This window comes from Spodoptera frugiperda, chromosome 25 (genome assembly GCF_023101765.2).
Source record: "Spodoptera frugiperda isolate SF20-4 chromosome 25, AGI-APGP_CSIRO_Sfru_2.0, whole genome shotgun sequence".
In the NCBI taxonomy this organism is placed as follows: Eukaryota; Metazoa; Arthropoda; class Insecta; order Lepidoptera; family Noctuidae; genus Spodoptera; species Spodoptera frugiperda.
The window spans coordinates 19,139,415-19,152,655 of NC_064236.1; the positions used below are offsets into that span (position 1 = coordinate 19,139,415).

The 13,241-nt window shown below is 35.7% G+C and overlaps 2 protein-coding genes across 2 annotated transcripts in view; one reads left to right on the plus strand and one right to left on the minus strand.

Annotated features, from left to right (window-relative positions):
• Window positions 1–3,977: 3,977 nt before the first annotated feature.
• The window catches only part of LOC118264777 (probable 3',5'-cyclic phosphodiesterase pde-5), a 32,255-nt gene continuing 22,991 nt past the window's right edge, over window positions 3,978–13,241 (plus strand). Inside the window, exon 1 of the mRNA XM_035577409.2 lies at window positions 3,978–4,098. Coding sequence (XP_035433302.1) covers window positions 4,054–4,098 — 45 coding nt within the window. The 5' untranslated portion in view covers window positions 3,978–4,053. The remainder of the gene's footprint in view (window positions 4,099–13,241) is intronic.
• On the minus strand, window positions 6,535–10,159 carry LOC118277412 (uncharacterized). Its single transcript, XM_035596189.2, has 3 exons — window positions 9,869–10,159; window positions 9,455–9,655; window positions 6,535–9,237 (listed from the first exon to the last, which is right to left on the minus strand). Exons 1-3 carry the CDS (start codon window positions 9,974–9,976, stop codon window positions 7,270–7,272), a joined length of 2,277 nt encoding a protein of 758 aa, XP_035452082.2. The 5' UTR covers window positions 9,977–10,159; the 3' UTR covers window positions 6,535–7,269.

Here is a 13,241-nt window from a genome sequence, read left to right on the forward strand (position 1 = left end):
AATGGAGCTAGTGTCTGTGATAACATTATCAAAGGACAATAAAACCAGTGGCCAATAACAAACATTACAGGAAAAGTGAAATTACTTACTACGAATATAGAATTGATTCCGGTTATAATTGCAAGGATAATTTTGATTCTGATAAAGCATTATTATATTAAAATACATACATACATATACATACATATCGTCACGCCTTTAAACCCCGAAGGGGTAGGCAGAGGTGCACAGTATGGCACATAATACCACTGTGTGCACCCACTTTTCACAATAATTTATGTTGTAAGTCCCATGTAATAAGTGGTGAGCTATTGCCATATACCGGGCGCATTTCCAGACTCCGTGCTATCACTGAGAAATTATCGAAAAACCGAAAAAAGCCCAGTAATACTTCGCTCGACCCGGGAATCGAACCCGAGACCCCTTGCCCGGCAGTCGCACTCGCAACCACTCGGCCAACGAGGCAGGCATATTAAAGTATTAATATTATACTAATAGTATTAAAACACTATTTTGTAACAATACATACTTACATTTTACATTAACCCACATACTATAATAGAATAAGATATACATGTAAGAAATACCTACTTCTATAAACTTATACTAAGTCATAGGTTAAGTGAATATACTCGTAATTTATGGTAAGTTAGTGATAGCCCTCAAATTTGAAACGCCCGAAAAAGGCATCAAGCTGCTCAAAATATTTAAAATAAGACGTGTGTAATACCTTATTTGAGTTTATTATAGGCAGTAGGTTCTCCTCTGGTGTTGCGGGTGTCCATGGGCGGCGCTGATCGCTTACCATCAGGTGACCCGTTTGCCTCCTATTCCATAAAAAAATGTCTGAAATGAAGCGTGGTGTATAAGACGCTCGCCTCATAACAAGACTATTAAACAGCGCTGTGGTACATATGTGCATTATCTGTGAGTTTCATGTTACAGAGGCTGAGCCAGATGCCACAAAGGGTTTTTAAAAAATCTTATCAATGAGCGTGCTTTTCTACTGGAGACGTGCTGTGGTATGTAGTTATGCTACGAAGATATAATAGCTAAGCTGTGAAACTATGTGACCATTTCCACTGGTACTTAGTTATGTAGCTGTGCTAGGAAGGTATGCAGCTAAATCTAATCTAATGCCGCTATCCACTTTGTTGTACACTCACTTTTCACCATTTGTGTTGTAAGTCCCATGTAATAGGGAGTGAGCCTATTGCCATATACCAGACTCCGTGCTACTGAGAAAAATTCGAAAAACCGAAAAAGCCCAGTAATACTTTGCCCGACTTGGGAATCAAACCTGACTCTTCTTGTCTGGCAGTCGCACTTACGACAACTCGACCAATAAGGTAATCTTTGTAGAATAAAATGGCTTATACCTAATATTGTATTGCCATTAAGATTAAGAGTGTATATTAAATATCAGATCGACCTTTTGTAAGAAACAACAAACAAAGCAAGGCAAGCTAAATATATAGTTTTAAAACTATTTAAAAACCAATCATTACTTTTTTCTTTGTTCTCAAGGCAATAATAAAGTTCGAGAGAGCAGATATTAGCTGGGAAAAATGCACTTTAATATTACTTTATTAGTCTGCCTTTATTAGATGCACAGCGAAGCTTCTACGGTAGGTCTTAGTAACAAGGGTAAAAAGGAGGTTTAATAGGGTAAATTAATTTACAAATTGTACACTGATTTTTTATTGTTGAAGCAATTTAATATTGGAGAGGAGTTTTACGGGCGCTGAGTGCTTGTTAAAAATGTTCTTCTTAAAATAAAGAGAATGCTAGGTATTTTTAATTTGAGGTAATTTCAAACTAGCTGTGTGTGGAAAAATGTGTAATTTTCTTTAGCTAAACTAAGCTTTACTTTGTGATTTTGTTTGTGTAGTGTGTGCAATGTGTTCACGTATACTTATGTAGAGGGTGGTAAAACAAATTTAGCCTCAGGCAGTAATTGGATGTGTGCCAAAATGTTAACAACGATTTTTCAAAATTCTCCGTCAGCTTGGGGGCTAGTGTATCGGATAATAGAATCCGCCAATCAGGCCCACCCCTATGAAATATTGAAAATTCTCGTTGAAAATGTTTTTCACTATTTTTGGCATTTAGACGCCTACGGCGACCTCTTCCGCCTGCCTCCCTACATTCCAATGCCCGTATGGAATAATTAACAATACGAAATATACGACCACGTCTATTATTTGAATCAGGTCTATCAAACATTTTCACTAATTCATAATTTATAATAGGTAATTATTGTCTCTTTTGCTATAGAAATTTTAATGAAAAGGTCTGAATATCATGTGACAAAGCGAGTGCTGAATTCAATCGTGGGTGTAAAGGACATCACCAAAGGAAAGGTTTATAAATGCTGTAACAATTTGAGGATTATGAGCAGGAAAGGAGTTTATTGGAGAATATGGAAGAACATGGAAACGAATGGAATATAACCTTGTAAAATAACAATTTACTGTCCCCAAACAATTTGTTATGCGTATACGGGTCGGATGAATAAGGTGATACTGAGAATTTTACTATAATACTTTATTGGATATAGGAATTTTCCTAAATAAAGTATTCGCAAGTACTAAACTCAAGGCACTTTCTTGCTTTTTCTTTAAACTTGAATATATACACAGCTACCTCTATATACCACTTTGCAACGAGCAAATAGCTTCACTAGAGGACTGACGGACAGACAGACATTTTGTTTTCTTTACATTGTAATATTTGCTTTGACATTCAAAAGTGCCTTCCCGGTCTATTTGAAATAAATAATTAAGACATTGACTTTGACTTCAATATTTTCAATATCTGGAAGACGTCCACTGCTGAACAATATCTTAATCCCCTTAGACCACTACAAACAGACCACAGACAAAACATAATGCATATTAGTTCATTAATTGCAAACTAATTAGATGCGGCCTTTGGACACGGTATGTTGCGGCTAAATACCGGCTGTGCGGTTTTATATTACGCTGATTAGTATTAGTATTATGGAATTAGGAGCTTACACTAATACATATTATTAGAATATAGTATACGACTATTTTAAATATCCGACTTGTACATTATATTAAAAATAAACACGTTTTTTTTTCTTACAGAAACAAATTCTTAGGAAGATATTATATTGGTTTGAATAATATCGTGTGAGTCACTTTTTACATTTTTCGAAGAAATGACGTATTGCTCCCACTCCTAAATTTTGATTCGTTATATTTAAGTATTGTTTTATCTTATAGACAAAATAAAAAAATACGTGTCCAATAATAATATGTATTCATTACTTACCTTACAATTTAAATTTTCATACTTTCTAACATCGCTTTACGTTTCTACTGGTTGTAGAAAATCATCGTCATCTGCTAGGTTGAGAACTGTTTTAATAAAGTTCTGAATTTTCAAGTGTGGGAGAGCCATGCTTTGGCACGAATGGGCCGGCTCGACCGGAGTGATACCACGGCCAGACAGAAAACTGACGTGAAACAACAATTGCGACATGTTTCGTTGTGAGTAAGGTTACCGTAGTCCCAATTACCCCTTCCCAATTTTCCCAATCCCCAACATAAATTCCTAATCCCCAAAAGGCCGGCAACGCATCTTGTCACGCCTCTGGTGTTGCCGCCCATGGACACCCCTAAGGGCGGCGACGATTGATTACCATCAAGTGAACCGTGGGTCTGTTATACCATAAAATAACACGTGACATATGTGTAACACGTAAGTATCAGCTCTTCCTGAACCACTCTGCTGTAGAAGTAAATTTAAATCCTAAAGTAATGTACTATGCAAAGAAAACTATATGAAAAAGCCCAATAACTCTTTGTCTTGCAATCATTAGACAAGTAAACACAGCCAGTGATACGTCATCGTTTTAATTAAACGTGATACAATCAAAAATATAATTTAGTGAGATAAGACAGGGTCGAGTTTCGATCGCATGCCCGCTACATCGCGTAGTGACATCGGTATCGTTTCGGCGGACACACCATTGTGTGTCACTTCCCCATACCGCACGCCTGTCGCTAAAATATAAGTGCCACTATGGACGAGCCTCCTGTTCGCAATGGGGCCAAGGAGACCAATAAGGTACAACATTTTATTATCTTTTATAAGGAATAAGTAAAGGCTTAAAAGAACTGATTATTTTTTTACATTTACGACTTTCACAAATGGCTTTTTTACTGAAATTTTACTGCTTAGCTTTTTACCTTTACCAAACTAACGAATACCGAACAGTTTGTCGTTTATTTATTAATCGGTTTCATGTTTCTGTAAAACTATGGAATAAATTGATTTTATAGTGAGAGCTTATTTCGTAAATTTGGTTTAGGAGAAGTGATTGATGTGTTAAACATTACTGAATATTATTACGAGGTAGGTAAGCTTTCATGGTCTGAACAACTTACCTTTTCAGATATTAGGTTTTCTTTTTGTTACTTATTTATAAAATACTTTTCGAATAAATGTGTCTATTAAGTGAACCTAACAGAGCTTAGGAACCTAAAATTTGTCCATATACTATGAAGAGTAAAATTAACTTTAGCATTTTTATTCTTAAAACAATATTTTTTATTAGAATTAAGACGGGATATTAACCTACGATGTTTATTTATGTCTATGAGTTTCCGATATTTCGGTACTGTTGCAAGCGCCATAATCATAGATGAACTTAAAAAATATTTTTTATTCTGTAGTAATTAAGCTTGTTTACATAAAGTTACACTCTTTTAGGATTTGTACTGGTTTACTTATGTGCATAATTATGTAATTGTATGTGTAAATGTATGTGTGTGTGACACAATAACACGCGAGTGCAATCTGTCTCCTTGCTGCCGTTACCTCGGAAGATGAAACCTACTCTACCGGACCACTGAAATTATCCTTAGGGATGAACTCTTAGGAATATTGGTCCAGTCTGTTGTTTGAAATTTTAGTATCGTAGTAAATTAGTTATTCTAGTTCATAACTAGGATGTGTTGTAGGTTCTGGGTTTATAATAAAATTATATTTAAGCACAACAACAACAATTTCTTAATAATAATAATCTTTATATTTTAAATTGGAACACATACACACATAACGTATAAAAAGAAAATAAATATAATAATTCTTATTACCTAATAAGAGTTTGCTCTTTTAATTTTCATTAGATGACCAGAAATAAGCTATGTAGTTAATTAATTAATCAATACAATCAGCATTTGCGACCGATTTACATTATTTTCGTGTACTTATTGCTGTGCTATTCTCGTACTGCTAGTAACCTAGATTAAGTGTGGGAGAGCCATGCTTCGGCACGAATGGGCCGGTTTGATCGGAGTGATACCACGGCCTCACAGAAAGCCGACGTGAAACAACGTTTGCGTTGTGTTTCGTTGTGTGAGTAAGGTTACCGGAGGCCCAATTACCCTACCAATTTTCCCAATCCCTGATTACCCAACAACCCATAAAACCCTAACCCCCAAAAAGCCGGCAACGCATTTGTAACGCCTCTGGTGATTCAAGTGTTCATGGGCGGCGGCGATTGCTTAACATCAGGTGATATGTACGCTCGTTTTTCATAAAAAAAAGGTTTTAGTCCTCTTTTGTATTTGTTTTAGCCTTCCTTGGTTGGCAGTTTATAGACCGTCATTTAAATTATAGAAACAGGTTTATCAAAAAAAGGCTTCTGTCTGATAAATTGTAGGCCCTTAGTTCATTCTAATCCTAGTGTGGGGCATCGTTCATTAAAAAAGAAATTGACATCATTTCAATACATTTTATTTAAATTTAATTTTTATTCCTACAACTAAACGCTAATAACAACAATTTGTATAGTCTAGTTTAAATTAAGAGCTCAAAGTATAATAAATCTTAGGTGCACGTGAACTTAAATCGAAGGGGAATCAACGCACTTCCCATGATAACCAATTACGCTCGCACTGCACGTACATAAGGCCCAAATTCGTATGCACCGTAATTAGTTTCTACCCAGAAAGGTACTGTGACCTTGGGCTATTTAAAATGCTACCTGGCTTAACGATGATGAGTTTTTTGGCAGAGTGATGGCCGAAATTGGGTACAAGTATTGTTATATATAATTATTTTTTGATCTGGTGAGGGCGATGTAACCTGCGATCTAGGCTTAGTTAATGATTCGTTTTCATTTAAATAGGTCACTAGCAAATCCCGCGAACTCCGTTTCACCACCAATGATTTTCCCTGTTTTCCTACTTTTCTTCTATTTTTTTTTGCTGTAAATCTCACGGATCTCTAGACCTTTCCATCAAATGCAAAACCATGGAACTTATTTTTATATTATAGAAGATTATTTATGTATTTGGTGTATAGTGTTGTGTGTAGTGATTAGTTTATAAGGTACGTTGGTGTTAAAGTATCCTAAAGGACAGACAGGACTCCTTACAAATTATAAATAGAAAAAAATATTTTAGGGTAAAGCATAGATTTGTGACATAAATTTAGGATAACTATGATCTGAATCGATCTCTATTCCCAATACGAAGATGACTAAATCTCTAAAGGACATGGCTAAACCAAAGTATGGACGTCATAACCCGCACAAAAAAATATTGAATAAATATGGTACCTAGCAATAAATAAAGCCGCATAATTAAAAATTAATATTTTGTAATTAAGAAAGTCCAGAAACTTGGGATATCTGCACAATCCTGAAAATAAAGTAGCGTAACTCCTACGTCAAACAACGTTACAAAAACTTCAAACATAACATTGCTATGAACTTTTACCAAGGCGTTTTGATGTACCTGATCCGAAAGTTATTAATATATGAGGTAGATAGGTAAACAATTATGCTTATACTAGATAATGAACACAAAGTAACCAAGGACATAAAAGATCATTCATTCATTTCATTTCGCAAGGATACTGCGAGCATAGCACCCCTTCCGTAGCCCTTTGGGTGACTTTAAGCCTTCTGATGAGGTATATTGTGACTGACTACATTTCGGAGTCATAATGTCATCACTGGCAACAAACATCTGTCTTTCAAGACTTTCGCCTTGAGAAAATGTGGTATGTTGGACGAGAAGACACAGTGGACCTCTTTCTCGAAATTAGATCTACCCAACTGGACTGTCAGTCTGAGGTAAAAGTAATCTCACAATTTCACATGGTTGTTTATCATGACTAGTTTTGTCCATGTTCATTTGAGGACCCATCCTTTTGAAAGTTCTACCGAGGAACATAAAGGTACTGAAATAAAACAACAAAAATGCGATTTCTCAACATAGTATTTATTTATTCGTAAGCTGTAAGTGTGATAAGCACATTATCTAAAAATGTAGCTGGAGATGATAATGTGTTCTGATGTCTGGCCCATCCGAGATACCAGATCACTGTCATGACATGACAACAACAGCCCAAAGTTCTGTTACCCACTATACAGCTGCAGTAATATGAGAGTATGTCATCTAAATGATTGATTGTAGGCTCGGTTTCATATAAAATATAAACATAGTATATTTTTTGGCCGATATGTCTTGACTTTATTCGGCCTCTTAAAAGTTGAGGTCTTGATCCGCCTAAATGACTGACTCGTTCGAGATCTGGGCACACTTCAATATTGTACATACCATTTGCTCTAATATGCTCTCCATAATATGACCGAGCTTGTTTTACTTGATATGGTCCTAATGCCATCAATATTAATTGCCTATAGTCCAATATTGGAAAATGCTCCAATTGGGGCAGGTTGCCATCCACTCTTAAGAACATTGATCGTTGCCTATTCAAATTATTTTCCCTTACAAAGATTCCCAAACTGTTAGGCTGATCCATAAAACGTACTACTCTTTGTATTATTTCATCTGAGTTTGGACTATCCTCGATTAGTACATGATATTTATTAATTAAGGCTGCAGCTATTTTGAAATCTTCCATCAGGTGGGGTGTAGCTAAATTAAAAAATCGTTGTCGAAATAATTTAAAATCGCGTTTAAAGCGCCCGTTGACCACTTCTACAACCCACCTGCATAGTGTTACTTTTCTGCTTTTGTTTGCTTGTTCAGTACTTAATTGTGTTTGACCATGATCCAGTGACTCAGGTTTATGGATTTGATAGCCTAACCTTTGTAGTAGTGGTATAGCATCTCTGAACCCCCTATCTAAAATAAATATATCATTAGGCTGAAAGAGCTGTCGATACAGACTGTCTTCGGCTTCAAACAAATGATTCATAATCTCGGCATCAGTTTGAGTAGCAGCATATGGTCCAACAACATCAATAATATGCCCATCACACGAAACAATCATAAAGGGTTTAACTAAATTGTCATATTTGTGCAGGCTGTATGTTTTTTTCTGGAACAGATAATTTGAACTTTTTTGTAAGTATATATAAGTGCCATCAAATATGGCAATAGCAGGTCTATTCTGCTCATTACCAAAGACAGCATTTGGTATGCTCAAATTCCTGTTTACAATGTCCGTATGATTTATATGGCTCGGGCCTATATAATTAGGTACTAAATAATGCATTAAATATTCTCTAATTTTTTTTAGCATTGCTGTTAGTGTGGGACGTGACACATCAAAAAGTGTTGCAAGTCGTCGGTCAGATTCCCCTGTTCTTAATTTAGCTAAATAAAGAGCCAACGCATTTTTAGGCCTTTTAAAAGAGAGGGCAGGCAAGATGCTAAATAAATTCAAAAAATTGACGATTGTCAAACCAGTCCAATAATGGCATAAAACATTTGGCATTTCAGAAACCTTTTCAAAATTAAATACTGGCAGTTCTGATTTTGCGATAGATATTATATCTTCAATTTGATCTGCTGTAAAACTCGAGTACATATTATTATTTTCCAGCAGCAAGTGCCAAACATTCATATTTAAATGTAAGTCACATACCTTCGTATAACGAGGGATATAAAAATTATATTTTATAATAAGCATTTTTTTTATAAATGCTGGAATCACGTGTAGCTGTTCTTCAGTAATACAACCATCAAATACACAGTGTCTAGAGGTGTTTGCAGCCCTTTTATAGGTTGGCAGGTTTAATTCTGGCTCGGGAACACGTCTCGGTGCTGGTTCAGGTTCAATTACAGGTTCAGGTTCCGGTTCAGCTTCAGCTAGAGGCTCAGGTTCACTTGAACCTCCAGCTTGAGGCACTGGTTCAAGTCTATGCAGAGTTGACCGATTTAGATCCTGATTTGTCCGCCTTTGATGCCGTATCCAACAGGGATGACACACATAGTTGGTAGCCTGAAAAAAAATAATATTGGTGTTTTGGTGATTTACATTATTTTATTATATTGTATAATTATAGTGTTGCTTTTGAGTGCAAAGAGTTCCTATTCAGGTGATCACGTCAGGGTCACCACTGTTGCATGTCCAGGTTTTACAATGAAACGAAATTGAAACGAAATGAAGGATCTCATTCTGCTACAATATAAATAATAAAAATTGTCGGTTTATTTACATGATGAAAAGCTGGATGTGATATTGGTAAATCCTGCATCATCAAATCGTTTCTTTCCACTGTATGATGTTGTCGTACACGTCTCAGAGAACGACCACAAGTTACGCACACCATCGTATGGCCAAATAAACGACCACCATTAGCTGCTTCTGAACTCAGCATTTCATAACAAGGATGACAAATATTGGCATCCCTTGGAACCTAAAAAACAAAACTGAGTGAGCAGTTGGTAATATATAAACCTATTAAATACTACTATTTAACTATTATGACATTTGAGGCCATCGGTTTATTGTCGTTATAACAATTATTACTATTTCGAGACCCAAGGTACTTATACAACTTGAAGATCACCTTTATTGATTGTGTTTACGTTTACTACTTATATAATTATTCGAGCTTTAGATGACTTACCTCAATTGTTAACCATCGCGCTAGGGTCATGAGTAAAACAGCAGGCAAAGAAGAGGTGAGATAACGCCGCAGTCTTTGCGTGGCTACACCACAGTTTATGCACTGCATGATTGCAATTCAAGTCCGTGTCGAGTTGCGAGGAGTCAGTAGGTAGGCGATCAAACAAAGTCCGTGTCGAGTTGCGAGGAGTCAGTAGGTAGGCGATCAAACAAAGTCCGTGTCGAGTTGCGAGGAGTCAGTAGGTAGGCGATCAAACAAAGTCCGTGTCGAGTTGCGAGGAGTCAGTAGGTAGGCGATCAAACAAAGTCCGTGTCGAGTTGCGAGGAGTCAGTAGGTAGGCGATCAAACAAAGTCCAGTAAACGAGCAAGGGTTAATGAAAATCCAAAATCCAAATAAAGCACAACGATGAAGTAAACGGCAGAGCGTTCAAATGACGTCTGACGTGACGCATAAACAAGTATAGGGAAATGCATAGATTACCTTTTTCCAAAATGATCCAAAATCGATATAATAATCGAAAAGGTTGAACGAACAAAATATTTTTTCCGACATCGACAGACACAAAATATATAGTAAGATTGTGCAATCTTATACAAAATATATATTTTGCGTCGATCAAAACATTTACAATTATTTGGTTTCAGAAAAAAGTCATTATACCGTTATTAAAAATTGATGTTCGTTTAATTATTTCGATTTGATTTTCGGGAAAACTAATGTCCCTCCCTAGCTTGCAGTACTTCCGTGTTGTCATGTCAAACCACAACAGAAAAAAACCAATTATGAAACTTATTTTTTGTTAATTTTTGTTCACCAAGTTATAAGAATTAGTTAAACACAAAATAATTCATAAGTGAATATTTAAATGATACGGGTTAGCGTGAAATTCGTATTCGTGTTAATTTATTTCTGGGTCAGTCATTTAGCCATCTCCTTTTTGTAAGCAAATATTATATTTTTTTAAGCAAATATTTGAAATGTCTGTCTGTCGGCGAGTCCTCTTATTAAGCTATTTGCTCCTATGAATTAGAACGAAATTTTTGTAAGCAAATATTATATTTTTTTAAGCAAATATTTGAAATGTCTGTCTGTCGGCGAGTCCTCTTATAACGAGCAAGAAACTCCATAGGTTACTCTTTCTCAATGTGGTTCACAATACAATTGTTACAATAATAAGTCCCCAGAGACGTTCCAGATCCACACCATCACCATCTTCTATCAGCCACAGGACATCCACCACTGACTGACTGATGATAGTACTTCAATGCCTTCAAGCTTTAAAATATTTACAAATAGTAAATCTATATATTAATACGTGATGCAAAAACTTTGGACCGCTTTTTACGAAAATTGCGCGGACGTAGGAGCATAAAATTTGGTACACTTATAGTTTATGTGTAGGAGAAGTGAAGAACCCTAATATTTTTCAAAAATAATGCTTATAAAGTACATTAAATCAATAAAAAAACATAACACACACATGCATAGTATCTGATCGTATTTGACAAAACGTCAAAATCGATAGACATTGCGATGATATTCTCACGTCTCATATGAATAGAGTTTTATAAAAGAGTTTGTTTGAGTTTGAGTTAAATAAAAATTATCCTTGAACGTATGTTAAGTGGTATTGTAAATTAAATCGTATATGGTTGAATTTCGACCACTAGGCGACCACTAGTATTATTTAATACGCAAAGTACATAATCCTTCAGCTATTGTTTCAGCAAACGATACTGGGTGTAATTTAGTAATTATATTGCTATAAGGACTTAGCCTAATTGCTACCGAACTATTAATCCATTAGCTTGATTGATAGTCCTATATGGGAAAGTCACCTTGGTTTCCTTGAACTTCCGAAAATAATACCCATTACATATTTGTACCTATATAGGTAGCTACAGTGACCTTTTAAATTGCGAGCTCAGAACTGGACTCTTAGAGTTTGGAATATTAGACTGCACGGCTGGCGCGGTGTGCTCAACAACTCTTTGTGTGATCAACAGATTGTTGTTCCCGGTTTGGTTTGTCATGTCTATGTGAGTTTGTATGTTTATAAATGCACTTATGTCAGAGGGGAAAATCCTAATGATGGGGCAATGTTTTTACAAGAAAAAAGTGCCAAGGCAATTAATTTAAAACGTGACCCATGGTTCTGCAGTAGGCAGCTACGAGCTGTTTCTGATGATAATCCATCTATAGGTACGAATCCCCGATTTCCCAACAACAACATTGAATTCCTAACCTCCAAAAGGCCGGTAACGCACTTATAACGCTTCTGGTATTTCTGTTGTCTATGGGCGGCGGCGATTGCTTACCATCAGGTGATCCGTCTGCTGGCTTATGCCATAAAAAAAGGTTATAAACAACGGTACAACCAGCTATTACAAATTTAATACCTATGCAAGTTTTCCAATTCTGTGCGTTAATAGTTTTTTGTGACATATGGGGTACCGAAATAGTTAAAGTGTCTTTTCTTTACACACCGAAGACGACACGGTATGGCTATCGGTACGTGTCAAACTAAAATGGCTACACACTATGCCGCTAGGTACCCAACTAACTAGGAAACAGGAGCGTGTGCAAAGGCCCTTAGAATAGTTTGGTCAAGCTAATTACTAATTGATACTAACAATAATTACATCAACTAATTAGTAGATGCATTATGTAATACGACATCATTATCGTAATTCAAAACTGTAACAATACGGTTTGTGTTCCCCGAAGGGGTAGGCAAAAACGTTGATCACAAAATACTTTTTTTAATCTATTTTTTTTCATAATAGGAATCTGACAGCCCCGTTATATGATACAACATTCAATAATACACAACAATGAAGCAGCTAAACCGCTTAAAGGTTTAGCTTGCCCTTAAACTTAAAAATGAAATGATTAAATGATACAGAGATGATGGTGATGCTAAATGCTATGAAATTCTTTAAACTTAAAATGACACCTGAGACTCAATTCGCCGACACGACACTCATACAAGACGATGATGCATATCCTCTACAACACCACATAAAAAAAGAAATACACTATTTTTTTTATTTCAGTTAGATTGTTATTTGAGCCTCTAGTAATAGTGAGTGAGCCTATTATTTTACATCGCATGCAATATTGCAGTTTTATTCCATTTTATTCCTTGATGTACCTACCTGTCAATATATGTATGTAGAATTAATTTGTTTCAGGTACGGTACGTTTATGCGTAGATAAAATTAATTACTATTTTAGTTACTAAAATGTCAGTCCATCCGAACGTCAGATATGTAAAGCTTATTGTATAACATTGTATTTCAAAATGCCAGTGTGAATATAGAAATTCATTAATTTGTTGTTATTAATATTGGAACAACAAAATATTCGTAC